General features: G+C 39.0%; 1 protein-coding gene across 5 annotated transcripts in view; it reads left to right on the top strand.

Annotated features, from left to right (window-relative positions):
- Positions 1 to 25,566, top strand: part of LOC136883355 (uncharacterized) — a 647,239-nt gene that overhangs the window by 579,759 nt on the left and 41,914 nt on the right. For 3 of the 5 annotated variants that reach the window (XM_067155608.2, XM_067155607.2, XM_067155609.2), the window contains 2 exons: positions 13,142 to 13,238; positions 18,424 to 18,534. In XM_067155608.2, coding sequence (XP_067011709.2) covers positions 13,142 to 13,238; positions 18,424 to 18,534 — 208 coding nt within the window. Of the gene's footprint in view, positions 1 to 13,141; positions 13,239 to 18,423; positions 18,535 to 25,566 lie in introns of those variants that run through there. The other 2 variants (XR_010861242.2, XM_068229694.1) reach the window with 1 other exon arrangement.

The raw sequence follows: 25,566 nt of genomic DNA, 5'->3' as shown, positions 1-25,566 counted from the left end.
TTATTTATTGGCTAATTGCAGCCTCCAAAAACACAAACATTTCATCAAGTGTTTCAAATTTAGACGGCAGTTCTCACGATTATGATAATATTGAAGACGAGATTTGAAATGAAAATGATATTTCATTCAATACGAGTGACAGTGAAATCGTACCTAAAGCCCTGCGTGTGAAACGAAAACAGTTTACTGTAATACATTTTTTGCCACACATTAAATAATGAAGCAAGCCTCGGACCTATGGGAGTAATGGAGTCCCACTCCCATTTGACAGCCGAGGGACTCCTTGCAAACAACTTGGTGAACAAAATGGAATTCGATGGGGAGCTATCAATATTAATGGGGCTTATGGAAGAAAGAAGGTAGAACTGGCTGAGTCAGCAAAGAGGATGCATCTGGATGTGCTAGGAGTAAGTGATATTCGGGTAAGGGGAGATAACGAGGAATTTATAGGGGATTATAAAGTGTACTTGACAGGTGTTAGAAAGGGAAGGGCAAACTCTGGGGTAGGGCTCTTTATCAGGAATACCATTGCACGCAACATAGTTTCTGTTAGGCACGTAAGTGAGCGAATGATGTGGGTAGATTTGTCAGTTGGAGGAATTAGGACAAGAATTGTGTCCGTGTATTCACCATGTGAGGGTGCAGATGAGGATGAAGTTGACAAGTTTTATGAAGCATTGAGTGACATCGTGGTCAGGGTCAACAGCAAGGATAGAATATTGCTAATGGGCGATTTCAATGCGAGAGTTGGGAATAGAACTGAAGGATACAAAAGGGTGATTGGTAAATGTAGGGAAGATATGGAAGCTAATGGGAATGGGAAGCGTTTTCTGGACTTGTGTGCTAGTATGGGTTTAGCTGTTACGAATACATTCTTCAAGCATAAGGCTATTCACCGCTACACATGGGAGGCTAGGGGTACCAGATCCATAATAGACTATATCTTAACCGACTTCGAATTCAGGAAATCTGTTAGGAATGTACGAGTTTTCTGGGGATTTTTCAATGATATAGACCACTATCTGATCTGTAGTGAACTAAGTATCTCTAGGCCTAGGGTAGAGAAAGTGAAATCTGTCTGCAAATGAATAAGTGTAGAAAATCTCCAGAACGAGGAAATTAGACACAAGTACATGGATATGATTAGTGAGAAGTTTCGAACAGTAGACAGTAAGCAGGTTCAGGATATAGAAAGAGAATGGGTGACATATAGGGATGCTGTAGTAGAAACAGCAAGGGAATGCCTAGGAACAACTGTGTGTAAAGGTGGGAAAAGGCGAACATCTTGGTGGAATGATGAAGTGAGAGCAGCTTGTAAATGTAAAAAGAAGGCTTATCAGAAATGGCTCCAAACAAGGGCCGAGGCTTTGTACGTAGATGAAAGAAACAGAGTGGAACAAATAGTTGTTGAATCCAAAAAGAAGTCATGGGAAGACTTTGGAAATAACCTGGAAAAGCTAGGTCAAGCAGCAGGGAAACCTTTCTGGACAGTAATAAAGAATCTTAGGAAGGGAGGGAAAAAGGAAATGAACAGTGTTTTGAGTAATTCAGGTGAACTCATAACAGATCCCAGGGAATCACTGCAGAGGTGGACGGAATATTTTGAACATCTTCTCAATGTAAAAGGAAATCATCCTGGTGGTGTTACAAAACGCCAAGCTCATGGGGAGGAGGAAAATGATGTTGGTGAAATTATGCTTGAAGAATTGGAAAGGATGGTAAATAAACTCCATTATCATAAAACAGCAGGAATAGATGAATTTAGACCTGACATGGTGAAGTATAGTGGGAAGGCAGGGATTAAATGGCTTCATAGAATAGTAAAATTAGCGTGGAGTATTGGTAAGATACCTTCAGATTGGACAAAAGCAGTAATTGCACCTATCTATAAGCAAGGGAACAGGAAGGATTGCAACAACTATTGAGGTATCTCATTGATTAGCATACCAGGCAAAGTATTCACTAGCAACTTGGAAGGGAGGGTGCGATCAGTCGTTGAGAGGAAGCTGGATGAAAACCAGTGTGGTTTCAGACCACAGAGAGGCTGTCAGGATCAGATTTTCAGTATGCGCCAGGTAATTGAAAAATGCTACGAGAGGAATAGGCAGTTGTGTTTATGTTTCGTAGATCTAGAGAAAGCGTATGACAGGGTACTGAGGGAAAAGATGTTCGCCATACTGGGGGACTATGGAATTAAAAAGGTAGATTATTAAAATCAATCAAAGGCATTTATGTTGACAATTGGGCTTCAGTGAGAATTGATGGTAGAATGAGTTCTTTGTTCAGGGTACTTACAGGAGTTAGACAAGGCTGTAATCTTTCACCTTTGCTGTTCGTAGTTTACATGGATCATCTGCCGAAAGGTATAAAATGGCAGGGAGGGATTCAGTTAGGTGGAAATGTAGTAAGCAGTTTGGCCTATGCTGACGACTTGGTCTTAGTGGCAGATTGTGCCGAAAGCCTGCAGTCTAATATCTTGGAACTTGAAAATAGGTGCAATGAGTATGGTATGAAAATTAGCCTCTCGAAGACTAAATTGATGTCAGTAGGTAAGAAATTCAACAGAATCGAATGTCAGATTGGTGATACAAAGCTAGAACAGGTCGATAATTTCAAGTATTTAGGTTGTGTGTTCTCCCACGATGGTAATATAGTAAGTGAGATTGAATCAAGGTGTCGTAAAGCTAATGCAGTGAGCTCGCAGTTGCGATCAGCAGTATTCTGTAAGAAGGAAGTCAGCTGCCAGACGAAACTATATTTACATCGGTCTGTTTTCAGACCAACTTTGCTTTATGGGAGCGAAAGCTGGGTGGACTCAGGATATCTTATTCATAAGTTAGAAGTAACAGACATGAAAGTAGCAAGAACGAATGCTGGTACAAACAGGTGGGAACAATGGCAGGAGGGTACTTGGAATGAGGAGATAAAGGCTAATTTATGAATGAATGCGATGGATGAAGCTGTACACATAAACCGGCTTTGGTGGTAGGGTCATGTGAGGCGAATGGAGGAGGATAGGTTACCTAGGAGAATATTGGACTCTGTTATGGAGGGTAAGAGAAGTAGAGGGAGACCAAGACGATGATGGTTAGACTCGGTTTCTAACGATTTAAATGTAAGAGGTATAGAACTAAATGAGGCCACAACACTAGTTGCAAATCGAGGATTGTGACGACAGTAAATATGTTGGAAGATAGTCCGCCTAGTCAATACAATTCATTTATTTACCTTTCACCTTAACATCTAGTACATGTTTCGAGAATATTATGCATTCTCTTCCTCAGCTAGTGGATTAAAATCCAGTATACAATAAGACCTGACTAAAATACGGGGGCCCCCATTAAAATTCAAAACAATGAGTATGACAATGTGACACTTAAAAATTTTGGATAGTACAAACATAGAATTAGAATCCCATTTTGTCAAGTACAAATTAAAAACACAATATAGTCTAATTAATGTCTAATCAAATACAACGTCTTGTGATGATATGAATTCACAGTGTCCTTGAAGTTGCCTTGCGTAGTTCAAAAATGTTGAGTTAAGGATGAATGAAATTCCATAAAAACTTGAAGTCCTGCCGATCTCCACCGTTAATGGGTGTTAAAATGATGTCTATTTAAATTAAAATATTGGACACAGCGTCGTATAATGATGTGAAATTACGGTGTCCTAGGAATTATAATACTATCTTGCGTAGTTCAATTGGATTTGTACAAGAATAAATGAAGATGCGTTAAAACTTGGAGTCCTGAACTTTCTGAAGAAATGTATTAAAAGTGACGTTATACCTAAACATTTGAATTCCGTACAAAAGAGAGGTAGATTGCTGCGTCATGAAATGAGAACACAGCGGAAAGTAAATCACTTGTGGATTAAAGATGAAATCAGGTTCTTACACCTTAAAAAAACGAGGCTGAACAACACGCTTTATGAATTACACCTACTCATCACTAGTCAGATTTCGACTCTGGAATGGGAGGAGGCGCAATTTAACATTGACCTCTCATTATTTACAATATTAAAGAAAAAACAAGATATTTTAGATAGAAAATACCAGAGGCTCATTGAAGACAAATGCATCACCAAAGATGAAATACGAAATAACAACACATACACGACAACACACACATTTTATCCGCCACTCAAAAACCTGACCAACGTAGATTTCAACGATGACGAAGTCGAAATCTTAAGTAAGGGTCCCAAACATAACTGGCCACACACGAGTAAGACTGTCCAAAATAGAGAACTAGTGAAACTGATAGCGGAATCTGAAGTAGCAATTGCAGAGGTACCCATAGACGAACAAGAGAACATGAGGTTCGAGGCTAAAAATAAAATTTGTAAAATAATGGAACATAAAACCATCGCAGATACCCACACTAATAACAATCTCCGAAAGATTAATAAGAAGATTAAAGATAATAACATAATTGTCACGAAAGCTGACAAGGGTAACACTATAGTTTTAATGAATAAAGATGATTACATCAGTAAGACGAATGATTTCCTGAAGGGAGACAACTTTCGTCAGATAAAGAAGGACCCCACTAATAACATGCAAAAGACTTTCAAACAAATTCTAGCTAACACTAATTTTTTGATGAATTCGAATGAAACAAAACGCTTGGTAAATATGAACCCAGGATTACCGAAATTGAGGGCTATGCCTAAGGTACACAAAGAAGGCATACCTATTAGACCGATTGTCAACTTCAGAAACAGTCCTACATATAAAACGGCCAAATTTGTACACACGTTTTTAAAGAAACATTATAGATTTAATGTAGATACAAGTCTCCGCAATACCATAGATTTCTGTGATAGGACAAAAAATTTAATTTTATCGCAATATAATACTATCCATAGCTTTGATGTGAAAGATATGTACTCGAATATTCCGATCACGGAGACTATCAACATTGTTAAGAACAACTTAAACACACATAGTTCGTTGAGTAAAGTAGAAATTGATGAATTCATCAACTTATTAAAGTTTATATTAGAAAACAACTTTTTTACTTTCAACAACAACGTGTACAAACAAGTTAATGGGTTGGCCATGGGATCACCAGCGTCTGGTATCCTTGCAGATATATTTATGGACCATATGGAATCTAATAAAATAATCGGTAAAATAAAAGGATTAGACTTATGGTTAAGGTTTGTTGATGACGCGTTCGCTATCATTAACGAACAAGAACTCAAGCCAAATGAACTGTTAGACCAATTAAACAACCTTGATAAACATATAATGTTTACAATCGAGTCGGAAGATAATAAAAGACTAAACTACTTAGACGTTACATTAACTAGAGACAATAAAAACCTGATTTACCAAGTATTTAGAAAACCTACACACACAGATGTTGTTATTAGGAAAGACTCGAACCACCCAGGAGAACATAAGAAAGCGGCATTTTACAGCTTCATCAATAGAGCAGTAAGAATACCCTTAAACAGAAATGATTTTAATAAAGAGATAAACATTATACAAGATATTGCCAAAAGTAACGGTTACCCCAAAAGCTATGTCAATAGGATAAAGAGTAAGGTCGTGAATAGACCTAACACCCTACTTGTAAATAAGGAAGAAAAAAAGAAATTCGCTACATTCACTTACATTAATAAACAATCATACAGTTTGGCTAAACTATTTAGAAAACACAATATCCATGTATCCTTTAGGACAGACAATAATAATAATAATTTATTGTTCAATTCAAACAGCGTAAACACCAACAGTAGGTTCAGTAAATCAGGAGTATACAAACTGTCGTGCCAAGATTGCGGAAAAAAATATGTCGGACAGTCAGGTAGAAGTGTGGTGGTACGGTATAAAGAGCATGTCAATGCACGAAAACATTCTAGATACTCTGCAATGTGTGAACACATGCATGAAAGCAACCATCATTTCACAAATATTGAACGTGATATGACTTTATTACATTCATTAAGCAAAGGCAAACAAATGAATGCCTTAGAGAAATTAGAAATATACAAATTGCAAAAATTTGATAATGAGAACAACCTAAATGAACACATTGCAGAAGACGATCAGTTGTTTAAATTGGTAACCCAATACCCTAGTAAGAGGCCAAATGATGTCAAGCGTGTAAGGAGGGAAGTATGACTGTAGTATCAGGGGCGGTTCCTTCCACCCCTCCTTCCTTAATATTTTTTTACCCCATTGTATTCTCATTTGTTCATGTCGGAGCCTTTTGTTAATTTTTAACTCATTTCCTTTTTATAGACCATTTTAACCTATTTTCAACCTGGCTGCATAATACATCTATCAACCGAAGATAATGGCAGGACTCCAAGTTTTAACGCAACTTCATTTATTCTTGTACAAATCCAATTGAACTACGCAAGATAGTATTATAATTCCTAGGACACCGTAATTTCACATCATTATACGACGCTGTGCCCAATATTTTAATTTAAATAGACATCATTTTAACACCCATTAACGGTGGAGATCGGCAGGACTTCAAGTTTTTATGGAATTTCATTCATCCTTAACTCAACATTTTTGAACTACGCAAGGCAACTTCAAGGACACTGTGAATTCATATCATCACAAGACGTTGTATTTAATTAGACATTAATTAGACTATATTGTGTTTTTAATTTGTACTTGACAAAATGGGATTCTAATTCTATGTTTGTACTATCCAAAATTTTTAAGTGTCACATTGTCATACTCATTGTTTTGAATTTTAATGGGGGCCCCCGTATTTTAGTCAGGTCTTATTGTATACTGGATTTTAATCCACTAGCTGAGGAAGAGAATGCATAATATTCTCGAAACATGTACTAGATGTTAAGGTGAAAGGTAAATAAATGAATTGTATTGACTAGGCGGACTATCTTCCAACATATTTACTGTTACTAAGTCAATACGGATCCAATCCCGACCATCATGGTCAAGATTATTAATAATGATTGTGACGACGTTTAGTAAATTCTCAGAGGCTTGCAGACTGAACGCTGAAAGGCATAACAGTCTACAATGATAATGTATGTGTGTTAAATAATGAATATAAATTAGATGGCCAGTGAATTCAATTGAAAATCACAAAAGCATGGGTTCCACTGTCAAACGATCCTAAACTCTCATCTTTACATGAGTCTCCTACACGCTCAAACAGATAGTGGCTCATATATGCTGCAGTGTCACTAACAAACATGGACCCTACACAAATGTCTTCTGCACAGCTGCAACATTGTCCATTCTCTCTTTCTTTCTCTCTTATTTTTTTTTTTTTAAAGAATTAAAGGCAACATTCATGCAAAGTTCTGGTCTTTCAAATATTTTTCTCTGGAAGAGAAACTGATTGCCATCCTCTAGTGCCAGTCTGCCAAGTACATCACCTCTTGAAGATATTGCACCAATCATCCTCCATCTTGTACTAACTTGCCCTCACCACAGTACATCCTTCTTCACTCTATCAATCCACTTTCTTCTCAGTCTTCCCACAGATCAACTTCCTCCCACCTCTCTTTTAATTTCCTTTCTTGTAGTGCATCCCAGTCTTGATTCCTGGACCTTGCCGATGAGAGTTCTCCTATTCCCACTTCTCTTATGTTTCCGTTCCTAATTCTGTCCTTCCTGGCCTTCTGTAACAAGGTGTGTAGGTGCCTTGAGTTTACAATTATCCCTATTGTCACTGTGATGGTTTCAAGGCTGTATGTAAGAATCAGTGTATAATGAGACCTGTAGAGTGTCATCTTTATTTTGATAAATATTTCTTCATCCAATGGTTCATGCTGTGCGTTACTGTAGTCACGTCCTAGTTCGTGAACCATGGGCAACGGCTGAGTGGCCTAGTAAGTGCTCCTGAGAGTCGGGATACCAGTTGCTATGGAATGGGAGTGGGCATCTCGGACATATTCTGAGTCATGGCCCACCTTGTGCTCAGGCGGCTAGGACTATACAATTCACCGGTGGTCCATAACCCGTTAGAGGAGAGATCCTCACTTGGACTATGTGTAAGTAAGGTAGCATTCTGCTTCATGAATTTACCGAGCTCAGAACATTTTAAGCAAGTCTCAGACCTACGGGAGTAACGGAGTCCCACTCCCATTTGACAGGCGAGGGACTCCTCGGAAACAACTTGGCGAACGAAATGGAATTCGATGGGGAGCTATCAATATTAATGGGGCTTATGGAAGAAAGAAGGTAGAACTGGCTGAGTCAGCAAAGAGGATGCATTTGGATGTGCTAGGAGTAAGTGATATTCGGGTAACGGGAGATAACGAGGAATTTATAGGGGATTATAAAGTGTACTTGACAGGTGTTAGAAAGGGAAGGGCAGAGTCTGGGGTAGGGCTCTTTATCAGGAATACCATTGCACGCAACATAGTTTCTGTTAGGCACGTAAATGAGCGAATGATGTGGGTAGATTTGTCAGTTGGAGGAATTAGGACAAGAATTGTCTCAGTGTATTCACCATGTGAGGGTGCAGATGAGGATGAAGTTGACAAGTTTTATGAAGCATTGAGTGACATCGTGGTCAGGGTCAACAGCAATGATAGAATACTGCTAATGGGCGATTTCAATGCGAGAGTTGGGAATAGAACTGAAGGATACAAAAGGGTGATTGGTAAATGTAGGGAAGATATGGAAGCTAATGGGAATGGGAAGCATTTGCTGGACTTCTGTGCTATTATGGGTTCAGCAGTAACGAATACATTCTTCAAGCATAAGGCTATTCACCGCTACACATGGGAGGCTAGGGGTACCAGATCCATAATAGACTATATCTTAACCGACTTCGAATTCAGGAAATCTGTTAGGAATGTACGAGTTTTCTGGGGATTTTTCAATGATATAGACCACTGTCTGATCTGTAGTGAACTAAGTATCTCTAGGCCTAGGGTAGAGAAAGTGAAATCTGTCTGCAAATGAATAAGTGTAGAAAATCTCCAGAACGAGGAAATTAGACACAAGTACATGGATATGATTAGTGAGAAGTTTCGAACAGTAGACAGTAAGCAGGTTCAGGATATAGAAAGAGAATGGGTGACATACAGGGATGCTGTAGTAGAAACAGCAAGGGAATGCCTAGGAACAACTGTGTGTAAAGGTGGGAAAAGGCGAACATCTTGGTGGAATGATGAAGTGAGAGCAGCTTGTAAATGTAAAAAGAAGGCTTATCAGAAATGGCTCCAAACAAGGGCCGAGGCTTTGTACGTAGATGAAAGAAACAGAGTGGAACAAATAGTTGTTGAATCCAAAAAGAAGTCATGGGAAGACTTTGGAAATAACCTGGAAAGGCTGGGTCAAGCAGCAGGGAAACCTTTCTGGACAGTAATAAAGAATCTTAGGAAGGGAGGGAAAAAGGAAATGAACAGTGTTTTGAGTAATTCAGGTGAACTCATAACAGATCCCAGGGAATCACTGGAGAGGTGGACGGAATATTTTGAACATCTTCTCAATGTAAAAGGAAATCATCCTGGTGGTGTTACAAAACGCCAAGCTCATGGGGAGGAGGAAAATGATGTTGGTGAAATTATGCTTGAAGAATTGGAAAGGATGGTAAATAAACTCCATTATCATAAAACAGCAGGAATAGATGAATTTAGACCTGACATGGTGAAGTATAGTGGGAAGGCAGGGATTAAATGGCTTCATAGAATAGTAAAATTAGCGTGGAGTGTTGGTAAGATACCTTTACATTGGACAAAAGCAGTAATTGCACCTATCTATAAGCAAGGGAACAGGAAGGATTGCAACAACTATCGAGGTATCTCATTGATTAGTATACCAGGCAAAGTATTCACTGGCAACTTGGAAGGGAGGGTGCGATCAGTCATTGAGAGGAAGTTGGATGAAAACCAGTGTGGTTTCAGACAACAGAGAGGCTGTCAGGATCAGATTTTCAGCATGCGCCAGTGAGAATTGATGGTAGAATGAGTTCTTGTTTCAGGGTACTTACAGGAGTTAGACAAGGCTGTAATCTTTCACCTTTGCTGTTCGTAGTTTACATGGATCATCTGCTGAAAGGTATAAAATGGCAGTGAGGGATTCAGTTAGGTGGAAATGTAGTAAGCAGTTTGGCCTATGCTGACGACTTGGTCTTAATGGCAGACTGTGCCGAAAGCCTGCAGTCTAATATCTTGGAACTTGAAAATAGGTGCAATTAGTATGGTATGAAAATTAGCCTCTCGAAGACTAAATTGATGTCAGTGGGTAAGAAATTCAATAGAATTGGATGTCAGGTTGGTGATACAAAAGTAGAACAGGTCGATAATTTCAAGTATTTAGGTTGTGTGTTCTTCCAGGATGGTAATATAGTAAGTGAGATTGAATCAAGGTGTCGTAAAGCTAATGCAGTGAGCTCGCAGTTGCGATCAGCAGTATTCTGTAAGAAGGAAGTCAGCTCCCAGACGAAACTATCTTTACATCGGTCTGTTTTCAGACCAACTTTACTTTATGTGAGCAAAAGCTAGGTGGACGCAGGATATCTTATTCATGAGTTTGAAGTAACAGACATGAAAGTAGCAAGAATGATTGCTGGTACAAACAGGTGGGAACTGTGGCATGAGGGTACTTGGAATGAGGAGATAAAGGCTAATATAGGAATGAACTGGATGGATGAAGCTGTACGCATAAACCGGTTTCGGTGGTGGAGTCATGTCAGACGAATGGAGGAGGATAGGTTACCTAGGAGAATAATGGACTCTGCTATGGAGGGTAAGAGAAGTAGAGGTAGACAAAGACGCTGATGGTTAGACTCGGTTTCTAACGATTTGAAGATAAGAGGTATAGAACTAAATGAGGCCACAACACTAGTTGCAAATAGAGGATTGTGGCGACGTTTGGTATATTTACAGAGGCTTGCAGACTGAATGCTGAAAGGCATACCAGTCTGTAATGATAATGTGTGTATGTTTCTTCATCCATCCACGTGGTTGGCAATCTTCCTCTGGACCTCTTGTCATTACCTTGCCCTCTACACCTTTTGTGTGTTCCGTGCTTTTCTGGCAAAGTGGTGTAAGTATCTGAGGTATGCCTGACTTACCTATTTCAGGAGTCTCGTTTTCATACCAAGTTCATAAAGATGTGCATTCAAGGTCATCTTCAGGATATGCTAAGTTGTTTGTCTGCCTGTTTGATGGCCCATGTTTCAACAATGTACAGTAAGTTGCAATGGGGAAGATTGTTTCTGTCCTCCTCCTGAATTCATCAGAGCATCCTGCCAAGCTCGAGATGAAACCAATACCTATCTTTTGTTTGGCTGAGCATGTGTTCTATACTTACCTCATTGTGGTCTGCTGTTCCTGTGTGCTACTTCCTCCAACATTTGTCTCATTATCTGTGCAGGGTGTACGTTGAACAGCCCTGCCAGTTTGTCAGATGTTGTCATATTGTTTTCATATACTGTAGATTCCTCACAAGCTTTACAGCATGCTGAGAACAGTCCAAAGTGGTGCCCACTTCAGGAAATGAGATGTCTTGGTGTAATCGACAAAACATAGATAGGTCTCGACGCTGAATTCTACGGCCTTCTCTACAATCTGGCATACATCTGGTGCCTTTGCCAGGAATGAGGCTGCACTGAAAAAGTTGTTGAGCCAACTGTGAATGACATCAGGATTTATCTTGCTGGAATGAGAAATGAATGCTACTGTCCAGTAGTTCAAGACCAATCTTGCGGCCACTCTCCTCTTGTTACATAACTCTATTTGTATTTGGACAGTCTATGGATTTGACTTTCCATCTTCTTCAGTCACCTAGTAGCTCTTTCTATGTCCAATCATAGGATAGGAGCTTGGTAGAGCTTGCTTGTCCCTGACTAACAGGGTAACGCCATCATACTTCAGGGTTCTTTACCTTCATCCCTGATGATTTGAGTTTCCAGTTTAACCTATACTAAGCCAAGCAAGCTGGCCATGTGGTTAGGGTCGCACAGCTGTGAGATTGCATCCGGGAGATAGTGGGTTCAAACCCCGAAGTTGGCAGCCCTGAAGATGGCTTTCTGTGATTTCCCATTTTCACACCAGGCAAATGCTGGGGTTGTACCTTAATTAAGGTCACAGCCAGTTCAATTCCCACTCCTAGCCCATTGTTGCTGGAAGACATATCTGTGTCAGCACAAAATAAAGCAAAAATCTATACTGGTATCGTATAGAGAGAATGTATCTAGGCGGTAATCTTGGGAGTCATTGAACTGATATCAGTAATTCTTTTACTGTTGGAAAGATTATTTCTTACAGTTGTTTACGTTGTGAGCAGGCCATTTTCAGAAATGTCATCTGTCTGGGATTCTTAAAAGTGAATACTCGCCTTAAATTTAGAAGTACTTCATGCTAATAGTTGTGAAGGCCCAAGAGAGAGATGAAACGTGGCAGAGGTTAGTTATCAACAGCATTCAAGGCCACTGTTTCCAGACCTGAGTTTTTCCATCACCTGTTTGTTCCTTTGTGTTACGTTACATGACCGTCATCAAACATGCTGCATATGGACCAACATTACCCACAATGAAGATGGCAGCACCTTCACTGTGTCAAGGCGGTGTGTGATTATTCAAGACTTGCTGAGTCATTATCAAAAATGCGCAGCGATGGTCCAATTCTACGAACATGAAGGTCCTGAAAAGGACCACACATCTCCTTCAAGTTCGCTCTTCGACCGAGAGGTCGTTTCCGACAGTTCGGTCTCATCTTATCACTGTTGCTTTCTTAGCACCACCCAGGGGACACGTGTAGTGGTTAAACCTACGGACGTGAAGCAACGTAGATCCTTCTAAACGAGTACAAGGATTTGATCTTCCAAGACGACAGTGGAGAATCATCAATCGGATAAGAACTGGACAAGGCAGATGTGGTTATCTGTTGTGCAAATGGGGTTGGACTAGCTCTGCAGATTGTGATTGTGTTGCCTCTTCTCAGTCAATCCACCACATTGTTGCTGACTGCCCAATTCGAGCTTTCAAAGGAACGCTAATGGACATTCACCGCACATCGGATGAAGCAGTTGATCGGGTCAAAATGCTAGACCTAGAGTTATAGTATTGTACGGACTTGTGACTACGCACATTTACCCTGAACTATATACATGTGTGTACATAGATTCATCATACGATAAATAAATAAATTGTCAAAAACATTGTCGTCCTTTTTGTTACAGAACTACAAGCCCCCAGGACCAAAGGACATCCCTGTCGATTTCCGAGTGCAGCTGCGTCGCAACGCTCCCAATCCTGCTGGAGTGCTTCGTTCTAAAGGTGAGAACAGCCTTCTAACTACAGTAAAGTGACTGGATTGCTATCTGAATAAACAAGTTCAATTTCCTTAAAAAATTAAAAGAGAGAATTAAATTTTGAATAGATGAAACACAATCATAAGCTCAGCAAGCAATAGGCACGGATGTGGACAGCAGAAGGAACCCTATCAGGCATGAACTGAAAAATATTTGAGAAATAGTAATTTTCCTAACAGCACTGTTTGTTTAAATTTTTCGTTTACGGCCATTTGAGACCACGTTCAGCAACATTCTTTCTTTCTCTGGCAGCCTGTCTTCTTTCCTCTGTTGGTGCTTCTTATTCAAAAAACATATTAAAAAATTTTAAAAAATGAGAAAGCAAGACTTACAAAACACAACCAGGAAGAAAGGGACACTGCGCAGGTTTGTACATAACAAAACAAACATGTGCCTTGGCTTGGAAAAACAGAAATCACATTTAAAATCATACTTTGATGGTTCACATCATTGTCACAGAGGGCTAACCACACGCTAATTTACACTCATCAAAGAGTAGTTACAAGTTTACATAACCAAAGCTTTGAAAGAGTACAAGGTTAGAAGAAACCACTTCTCAAGTGAAGAATGTAAAACATATCTCAGAAGTTAACTGACGGAGAAATTAACACAATATAACATTTCCCTGCAACAAAAGTGAAAATAGGTCTTTCATCTGATGAAACAGGAAACACACTTGTAGAACACGGCATGTACTTGAAAAGGTTTAAACCAAAAGATGAACATTTAAAATGACAAAATAAATTATAGTCTGAAGAGATAATTTGGAAAGCTGCACCATGGTAACATGTTCTATTGATCAAGGACTTCCTAGCAACAAGAGACATTCTTTGAACATCAGACAGCGCAAAGAAATCAAATAGCTGTACAGTTTGTTACGATCTGCTGGGTGTTACAGCAACAAGGGGCTAGGAGTGGAAAGGAAGTTACAGCCCCAGCATTTGCCTGGTGTGAAAATGGGAAAACTATCTTCAGGGCTGCCGACAGTGGGGTTTGAACCCACCATCTCCCGAATGCAGGCTCACAGCTGCGTGACCCAAACCACAAACAGAGCCACTTGCTCGGTAGGAGAGTCTCGTAACTCTGTAAATACGGGGAGTGGACGAAGTGTGGCAGCGAGGACAGCGTGCTCTTGGTGATTGCTCTCTTAACACCGATCAGAGGGTAAAATGGAAGTGGTCCACACTTCAAAAATGAAGATATTGGGCATAGAAAGGCAAGGGCCACAAAGGGCATAAAAATGAAAGACTCCTTAGGCTTAAACGCCTAATACCATCGGGACCAGAAAAGAACAACAGATGAAAATGAGGAGCCTGACAAAACTAAGTGGAAACAATCTTAGGACTGGGCTACTCCCACTGTATAGTGCATCCTGTACTGGTAACTTCTTCTTCCAAACTAGATTCCATATATTCTGCTAGAGTACATTCACCTTAACAATAATAATTAAACTTATGTCATAATGGTCCACCTTTCAATACTATATTATGCAAGGTTTACATTACATGTCTGTCCGGCTCCATGGCTAAATGGTTAGCGTGCTGGCCTTTGGCCACAGGGGTCCTGGGTTCGATTCTCGGCAGGGTGGGGAATTTTAACTGTAATTGGTTAATTTTGCTGACACGGGGGCTGGGTTTATGTGTCATCTTCATCATCATTTCATCCTGATCACGACGCGCAGGTCGCCTACGGGAGTCAAACCAGAAGACCTGCATCTGGTGAGCCGAACTTGTCCTCGGACACTCCCGGCACTAAAAGCCATACGTCATTTCATTTCATTACATTTCTCATCTAGGAACTAGTTTGCCATCATCAGCCTTAATGCAAAACTATACAAACACATCCAATAACTAAAACAAATGTACAAACACACACAAATGACATTAAAAAGTGTTAAAAATATCTTGGATGAACTCTGTGCAGAATGTGTAAAATATGACAAAAATGAAATCAGGCTCCAAAATTCTTAAAAACGTTCCATTAGTGCTTGTTTGTAAAATATCATGAAAATGCTGAACAGTTCCTCTGTTGGACATTGTCAATGGTTGAATCAAGGATGGCACACGAAGCTGTGGTTAAATAACTGGCACTGAAGTTAACCTTTCGTTGCGGCATGTGGTGCTTGGCCTATTGTTGATATGCATTCACCTGTTCCTCTCTGTACCAGCCTTCTATTTTGCTTCCTTGAAATTTAAACCTGTTCACATTTTCAAGGTTCTGACCTCTGATGTTTATGACTCCTTTCCCTTGCACAATCAAAAATAAGAGTAGTTTTCGGCAATTCATATTTCACTGAAAGAGACACAAATGTCAAATGTTACCTTCAATAAGACTTTACATAGCGATCATCACTATGAAGAGCTGATCGTAAAGATGGCTATTTCTCAAAAGCTAAATGCAAGAAAATACCAAAGAACAAGACCTGGTTGTTAAAGGACTCAGAGAAGAAAAATAATTACCAGACAAGTATAACAATGAAATTACCTAAAAATCAGACAAGAGCTTGTTCAAATAAACTCTTATAAAGGAAGATGAGGAAATCTGTTGGGAGAGACGTGTGACACCAATAGAGAAGGAAACACCTTGCTGAAATGACTAAATGAAGACAGCAGTAAAAGAAAGAAAGAAAGAAAGAAAGAAAGAAAATTAGATTACATAAAACAAAAAAAAAAAAAGAAATGAGGAACAAATTGACAAGCGAGCACAGGAATATGAGAACAAGAATTCGGCTGTAAAAAGACTAATCTAAGAAGGAAAGAAAAAGTGCTGGGGATGACTTTACTCCAAGATAGAGGTAAGACTGCCAAGGAAATTACTGTATAAAGTAGAAAAATAAAAGAAGTGAAAATGGAAACTGAATAGAGGAAGAAGTACTTGAATGTGTTGTTAAACGGAGATGGAGATAGCACCACCACCAACTGTAGAACAGATGAACCAATCCCCATTAAGATGGCTTGAAGTCAGCATAATTGGTGGCCATACAAATTTTACTGAAAAATGGAAGGGTATGTATAGGTACTTTATGGCAGAAACAGGTTCCAAGAAGGATATTCCAGGAATCATTAATGAACAAGGGGAGTGTGTGTGCGAGGATCTTCAAAAGGCAGAAGCATTCAGTCAGCAGTATGTAGAGATTGTTGGTTACAAGGATAATGTCCAGATAGAGGAGGTGACTTATACTAAAGAAGTATTAAAATTTACCTATGACAGCAATGACATTTACAGTAAGATATGCTCTATTGGTGGAAAAATATCTGATTCCCTCTATGGGAATTTAGAATTACCATTTACAGTAAGATACAAAAGTTGAAAACTAGAAAAGCGGCTGGAATTGATAAGGTTTTGGGGGATATACTAAAGACAATGGGTTGGGATATAGTACAATATCTGAAGTACTTATTTGATTATTGTTTGCTTGAAGGAACTTTACCAAATGAATGGGGAGTTGCTATTGTAGCCCCTGTGTATAAAGGAAAGGGTGATAGACATAAAGCCTGAATATTACAGGCCAGTAAGTTTGACATTCATTGCATGTAAGCTTTGGAAAAGCATTCTTTCTGATTATATTAGACATGTTTATGAAATTAATAACTGGTTTGATAGAAGGCAATTCGGTTTTAGGAAAGGTTATTCCACTGAAGCTCAGCTTGTAGGATTCCAGCAAGATATAGCAGATATCCTGGATTCAGGAGGTCAATTGGACTGTATCGTGATTGATCTGTCTAAGGTATTTGATAGGGTAGATCATGGGAGACTACTGGCAAAAATGAGTGCAATTGGACTAGACAAAAGAGTGACTGAATGGGTTGCTATATTTCTAGAAAATAGATCTCAGAGAATTAGAGTAGGTGAAGCTTTATCTGACCCTGTATTAATTAAGAGGGGAATTCCGCAAGGCAGTATTATCGGACCTTTATATTTTCTTATATATATATAAATGATATGAGTAAAGGAGTGGAATCAGAGATAAGGCTTTTCACAGAGGATATTATTCTGTACAGAGTAATACTGTTCCATCAAGCCATCCGACACAGAGTTTTCCCAACGTCCCTTACAAGTAAGAAGACTACAGGAACTAAGTGGACCGAAGAGAGAAAGCTGGCTCATAGTCAGCAAATGAAGGAGTATTGGAAGAAGAATAAAGCAACAACTTTACCCAAGAGTAGATACGAGCCCCGTGGTCCTCAGTAGGCCTAAACAACAAAGAAGAAGAAGAAGTTACAAGATTGTGAGCAACTGCAAAATGACCTCGATAATGTTGTGAGATGGACAGTAGGCAATAATATGATGATAAATAGGGATAAAAGTCAGGTTGTGAGTTTCACAAATAGAAAAAGTCCTCTCATTTTTAATTACTGCGTTGATGGGGTGAAAGTTCCCTTTGGGGATCATTGCAAGTACCTAGGCATTAATATAAGGAAAGATCTTCATTGGGGTAATTCACATAAATATGATTGTAAATAAAGGGTACAGATCTCTGCACATGGTTATGAGGGTATTTAGGGGTGTAGTAAGGATGTAAAGGAGAGAGCATATAAGTCTCTGGTAAGAGCCCAACTAGAGTATGTTTCCAGTGTATGGGACCCTTACCAGGATTACTTGATTCAGGAACTGGAAAAAATCCAAAGAAAAGCAGCTTGATTTGTTCTGGGCAATTTCCGACAAAAGAGTAGCGTTACAAAAATGTTGCAAAGTTTGGGTTGGGAAGACTTGGTAGAAAGGAGACGAGCTGCTCACTAAGTGGTACGTTCCAAGCTGTCAGTGGAGAGATGGTGTGGGAGGACATAAATAGACGAATAAGTTCGAGTGGCGTCTTTAAAAGTAGGAAAGATCACAATATGAAGAAGAAGTTGGAATTCAAGAGGACAAATTGGGGCAAATATTCATTTATAGGAAGGGGAGTTAGGGATTGGAATAACTTACCAAAGGAGATGTTCAATAAATTTCCAATCTCTTTGCAATCATTTAAGAAAAGGCTAGGAAAACAACAGATAGGGAATCTGCCACCTGCGCGACTGCCCTAAATGCAGATCAGGAGTGATTGGCCATTTGATTTGCTTTGCTTTATATTTCTTCACTTTTATTTAATTTTGTAGTTAGTTAGATTCTCCATTTGGCTAGTAGTTTGCTAACGTGTGTGTTCCTTTCAGCCACTGGTGAGCCTCCGCTCTGTATGAGCTGTGTTATTCTCTTTGCTCTTCGCTATGCCCTCGACTCAGCTAGAGCCGATGCGGGGAACAAGGAGATCTGGTATGACATCCGTAAGTATCACTTCATTTAACAGTACCGAGTCCCCTCAACTCGAGCTGGTGGGCATCACTCTCACATACAATATGAACTGACTTTTTGAGAAGTGATTTGCATTTACCCTCAACTTACCAGCTACTGGTAAAGTAGCACATGACTTGCTCTCTGCGCAAAAGTATATTTCCGTTCGACCACTCCTGGGCAGCGCTATTGGCAGCATAAATCATAGTTACCCGGCGCGTAATTTATCGGCCACTTCGAGGGCCCGATAAGGCTTTACCTGCCGGGCAAGTTTTGAGAGCTGAACATTATTAGCTGCATTTCTGGTGACATACAGCATAAATTAGCTTAGTATACTGATAAAAGCATGATACTGTAACTGTGATCGATGTTGTATTGCAGGATTTTGAACATTAACGCTTCCCTTGAGTTGCAACGGTCACACCAGCCTCTCTCATCGACAGTGTTGGGGAAACACTTTATACGTGATGTAACTTACACTCACTAATTTAAAATTATGAAATTGAATTAAAATGAAAAAAATATTAACATATTCATGAAACACAATACTCAATCATCGGACCTTGTACTCACACTTAGTTCTTACCTGATTACTTACACATACAATATTTGATGGGCACCAGCTACAACTCAGAGCAGCAATAATAGAATGAGAGTCTTGAATATCTCTAGGGTGTGGGGTTAGACAGCATAGGTTGTAGGAAAAAGAGATTGTTGTTTTGTTTCCCCATTGAATTTGAGGTTATCTAATTCTACCACTGAAATAAAACGATAATGAATTTTATATTGAACAAAATATATTTCTTTAAATTTTGTCTTAAAATAGTAAGACTTGGTGCAAGAAAACACATAAGAATATAAAATTATGACATTACAACTGAAAGAAACTATACATTAAATTTGAATTCTTCTTGACTGGACATTTAAAAGTTGTACAAGATATATACCCTCGCTGGTTCACATCACCACACCTTAAACACTTTGAGTGTTATTACGACGTATTCCTTTGAGTTGGTGTCGTCTGTAGGTATCTCAAGCCTAATTTAATTATGTATCCTTTTCGTTTTACTGACGAGATATAGCACGGCTTGAAATTAGATTCACAGTTGACAATCAACTTTACAAGTAATTCACGGATAACTGTTAGTCTGAATTACGATGACTCACTATTCGGCTGTCACCACACTGACACAAAAACTTGACCGAACAGATACATGAAACCCACTCCAAACATTTAATCCACATGGTGACTAATGATTAAGTATCCATGTGGCTGCTGCTTATCCATCTCACGGACTGACTACGACCATCTCCGTAGTACTCCGTATGGCAAGATTCGGTATCCAACTGACTTCATGGCAAGTCTCATCTCCTTCCATTCAACTGAACTCTCCCAGTGACTGACCGACTGAGGTCTCTCCATCCAAATAACTGATGCTGTAATATAGGCATTATTTGACACACACGCCAAGTGTTTCCCTGAATATGAGCTCATCGCTAAATGCGATGACTCGACAGTTACGGTAGCAGTATTGCACCATGTGTTGCAATGTCAAAAGGTTTCTCAAAGCATATCCATATATGATATTAGGTAGCAAGCCTCACTTTACATGTCTTTAATGTTAATCTACACACACATGATACATAGCAAATTAACTACAATCACGCAAGCGATAATCAATTACTACATAGCAAAATCAGATTACAGAATTAAATTAAATAATAATATCACAGATAAAATAATAATAATAATAATAATAATAATAATAATAATAATAATAATAATAATAATAATAATAATAATAATAATAATAATAATAATAAAATAATCAAATAATTAAATTATTATTATTATTATTATTATTATTATTATTATTATTATTATTATTATTATTATTATTATTATTATTATTATTATTATTATTATTATTATCATCTTGTAATGGGAGTTGAACCATTACAGTCGAACTTTCGCAAAGAAATTCTACAAGGATATAAAATCAGAACTTATTTGAAAATCATCTCAAATGAGCTTTAAGTTTCTGATTTCCATTTTTTCAGTTTTCAGACACCAGGTACAAGTTAGTACATGTATCTTAACTGCCCCAAGTGTCCTTGTAGTGTAATGGCTAATGTGCTCGCTTTGTAATATGAAGTATGAAGGTTTGAGTCTTCATTATGCAGAATATTTTTTATTTTCATTATTAGTGTTGTATTCATCTGTATGCCTCTTTTCATACGTACTTTTGTTAATAACATATTTCATTGAAATGTTAAATCACAATATTATGTCTACTAGGAAAATGCTTTATATGTGTGCTACTTATAGAAAGTGCTGTTACGATGAATATAGCATATCGGACTGTCGCCCAGATAGCAGATTCCCTATCAGTTGTTCACATAGTCTTCTCGTAAATTATTTCAAAGAAACTGGAAACTACTCAATTCCCGAATTCCTCTTCCTAGGAATGGATTAGTTCTTTACATTTACAGTACCTTCAACTTTATCTTCATAAAGTTAAACATTAGAATGAAATGCATTGTCAATAAATGGAAGCATGTTGAACTAAACGAGGTCACAGAGCTAGTTGCAAATAGAGCATCGTGGAGATACTTAATCAATTCACAGAAGCCTTCAGATAGAATGCTCAAAAGCAATAAGTCTGTAAGGAAGATAAACGTTTATGGAAGCGCGTAAAAGAGTTAAGAAAAACGGCAGGGAACAAAAATAAATTTTTAAATGTAAATTAGAAAGACGAAGAGAACCTGCGTAACTTCTATAACGGAGCGAGCGACTTGACCAATCTACAACGAGAATACTTTCCAAAATGCTGCCTTACATGACTGGTGTAAGAAAATGTAATCTTGAGATTTTAATCCCACTTATGTATTGATTTTGAAGCTCATAGATTAAAATCACGAAAGCTTGACATAAATCGTTGTCCATAACTCTTCAGACTTCCCTTTTATTAGGCTGTTTGGCGACAATCAGCACATGCTAGCACACAAAAATAAGACAATCGAAATGAACTTCATACATCTAACGGTAGATAGCACCTCGCTCAAAAGCGAGAAGTCACTGAAAATCAGTCTAGCCAACCCTGTATATCAGTGTCTAGCTTCGGGTAGCTACCTAGCGCTTGCGCGGAGGTGGTTGCACCAGCTGATTTACACCCCCAGGTAGTTTGTTTCCCGCACAGCTGCCAGCCACTTTACCAGCAGATGATCAAACCAGCGGAACGTCGTGTTCTCCGATGAGTCACGCTTCTGTTCTGTCAGTGATAGTCTCCGCAGACGAGTGTGGCGTCGGCGTGGAGAAAGGTCAAATCCGGCAGTAACTGTGGAGCGCCCTACCGCTAGACAACGCGGCATCATGGTTTGGGGCGCTATTGCGTATGATTCCACGTCACCTCTAGTGCGTATTCAAGGCACGTTAAATGCCCACCGCTACGTGCAGCAGGTGCTGCGGCCGGTGGCACTCCCGTACCTTCAGGGGCTGCCCAATGCTCTGTTTCAGCAGGATAATGCCCGCCCACACACTGCTCGCATCTCCCAACAGGTTCTACGAGGTGTACAGATGCTTCCGTGGCCAGCGTACTCTCCGGATCTCTCACCAATCGAACACGTGTGGGATCTCATTGGACGCCGTTTGCAAACTCTGCCCCAGCCTCGTACGGACGACCAACTGTGGCAAATGGTTGACAGAGAATGGAGAACCATCCCTCAGGACACCATCCGCACTCTTGTTGACTCTGTACCTCGACGTGTTTCTGCGTGCATCGCCGCTCGCGGTGGTCCTACATCCTACTGAGTTGATGCCATGCGCATTGTGTAACCTGCATATCGGTTTGAAGTAAACATCAATTATTCGTCCGTGCCGTCTCTGTTTTTTCCCCAACTTTCATCCCTTTCGAACCACTCCTTCTTGGTGTTGCATTTGCTCTGTCAGTCAGTGTACTTGTTATATTATACCATGGTACCATAGTCCAAGGATCAATTAATGTTTGGCACCGTTGAAGAAGAGAGCGGTGGCTCTCGAAACATGTACATGTACGGTAATTAAATAAAATAAAATGTATAAAGTATTGACAAGGCAGTGAAAATATTTTACAGAAATCTGAATATAAGTCACCAACATGGTGAAAATAATCAATTAAGTGGTATGTTCCGAGCTGTCAGTGGAGAGATGGCGTGGGAGGTCATAAATAGACGAATAAGTTTGGATGGTGTCTTTAAAAGTAGGAAAGATCACAATATGAAGATAAAGTTGGAATTCAAGAGGACAAATTGGGGCAAATATTCATTTATAGGAAGGGGAGTTAGGGATTGGAATAACTTACCAAGGGAAATGTTCAATAAATTTCCAATTTCTTTGCATCATTTAAAGGCTAGGAAAACAGCAGGTAGGGAATCTGCCACCTGGGCGACTGCCCTAAATGCAGATCAGTAGTGATTGATTGATTGATTGATTGATTGATTGATTGATTGATTGATCGATTGATTGATTGATTGATTGATTGATTGATTGATTGATTGATTGATTGATTGATTGATTGATTGATTGATTGATTGATTGATTGATTGATTGATTGATTGATTGATTGATTGATTGATTGATTGATTGATTGATTGATTGACACCTCTCAAGCACCAACACAGACACACGATTTGAAACTCACTCCCCCTTCCCCTCCACACTCCACCCCTCCGTTACAGCATCAATACTACACCAGGAGTAGCAAGCTTAGTCATTCAGATACAACCAGAACTATTGGTCCCAGCTAACGTCGACAAGACAAGTAAGTTCATGGGATAAAAACTCACTCTGCAATTATTATCATATTGGATTCCACTTTCATCATTCTAATTCCCCGTTTTTTCTCTTATCCAGTTACAGACAACTCATATTCCTCCCAAGGTTGAACAATGCAGCAATGGGAAGTTAATCAACAAGAATAACGTAATATTCCAAATTTTTATCCGATCAGCAATAGTTTCCAACATACATGCTTCAACCTTAATACATAACCATGCTTCTTTCTAAAGGAATATTCAAACGATTCATACCCTAACATGAACGACTTTAACCAAGGTTCCGGTTTTGTAACAATACTTACGACTCAGGCGACCATAACAATTGAAGAAACCCCAACTCACGCTGTGATAAATCTCTAGTCAATCCAATTTGAGAAACCCCAATTCATGCTGTGATCAATCCAATCTACAATTTGGATGTCTACTCATTATAAAATAAATTAATTCATTGTTCGTAAATTCTGGCAAAGTTAATGTACATATTGTAAACTATGTAAGAAGCAGAAGACCATTGTATTTAGTATTATATTTTAAGTTTACTATTAAGTTCCGATGTTTATAGTTTTAATTCTTGACCTTAAGATTTAGTATTAGGCTGAAGATGCCCATAACTAGGGCGGAACATGTCCCTAACTGGTGTTTTTAATTCATGTAGAATTTAATCACTAAAAAATATGTTTGTATTGAAAAGGTGGACACAATAATTTTAATCTTGAAAGTGTTTTACTTATTGTATCTTCAATACGGACCAAAATGAGATTAGTTACTTGTAAATTGTGATGTAAGCCTACATACTACGCAACGTGAAAAGGGGAAACAAATGACACATTTCTACTTAAGTTTTACGATTGTGCACATTTCGTAACTGAACGACACACCAAGTATCTTTCGTATATAGCATAGAACATGTTAAAAAAAACACTGTAATGTAACGAAAGATACAATATGTGCAGGACGTGTTATGAAGTGGATAACATCCGCATATGAATGTTACACTCTACATGGTTATGAACACACAGTTTCTTCTCAACACAGCTGACGATAGTAATCTCTATACTTTACATCTAAGTAGTCACAGAGCACCAGCAGATCTTTCTTCTTTTCTGCACTGATATGATGCTTCTGCACACGAGGAAGCTGTGTTGGTGGAGGAAGCCCCCACATTTTCTTTGTTTTCTTAAGTATCTTGTAAGGCACCCAGTCACTATCGAATGTTGTTCTGACATGTATTACTTTAGGCTCTACTGAGCCACAGCTTGGCAGTATTGATGTAGTCGTTGGCGAGAACTCCCAAGGCCTCAAGCTCATCTGGGATCATGGCTTCTATTACTCGTTTCCTTTCTTCAATGAGAAACTATGTCCGGACACTAAGAATTTTAAATCAATAATATCAAAATGGTCTTTAGCAACTAAAGAAATGAGTGTTATTATCATCCTGGTTTTGTTTTGTGATGTGCAGTTGTCACACTATATAAAATGTTTTGTTTGTTTGTATATCCGGACGACATCACTTTGAATAAACAAGATGATATTTCATTACCCCCTCGACATCCGCTCCCTTCATCCCATAAGCACATGAAACTGTCATTGGTGACTGAATCATGTATACATTGATTATAGCAAACTAGTTGTCGTGAGTAAAACATACTGGAACGCATGAGAGTCAGAACAAACAGAACCTGCTGCATATCCATACTCACTGTGCAGGTACTACTGGTGGGTATCTGAGAATCACAGATATCACTCGGCCTTATGTCATTCTGACTCTGAAGACGTGGCTTTCAAAGCGGCGTGCAGCTTGTCACAACGCTGGCAAGTGTCTGTTCTGGGTTTAGCACTGGAGAATGTCTTAAAATTGGTCTTGAAGATGCCACAATAGCATTTGTATGTCACCTTATTGTCTAGATACTTTCCTTTGATGCAGTAAACATCCAGTGGTAACTTAAATCCAGACTGAGATATTCTTTCTGCGATTTCTTCCTACGGTAATGACTGCATTCTCAGGGAAAGGAATTTATATGGTTTTTCACCAGATCCCTGTCATTTGTGGTGAACTTAACCTTATGCATGTTTGAGCCTTCACTTTTCCCCCTTCCGTCTTCATAAACCATAACACCTTTCTGTTTCTTTTCTTGAAGTGTCTGAAGCTGCCGATTTGTCACAGCAGAAATGTCCTCTTACCGCACACTTGCACATGCTCACCTCTTCCA

This window comes from Anabrus simplex, chromosome 11 (assembly GCF_040414725.1).
Source record: "Anabrus simplex isolate iqAnaSimp1 chromosome 11, ASM4041472v1, whole genome shotgun sequence".
In the NCBI taxonomy this organism is placed as follows: Eukaryota; Metazoa; Arthropoda; class Insecta; order Orthoptera; family Tettigoniidae; genus Anabrus; species Anabrus simplex.
Note: the sequence above shows the minus strand (reverse complement) of the source record. Positions and strands in the feature narration are given on the sequence as shown.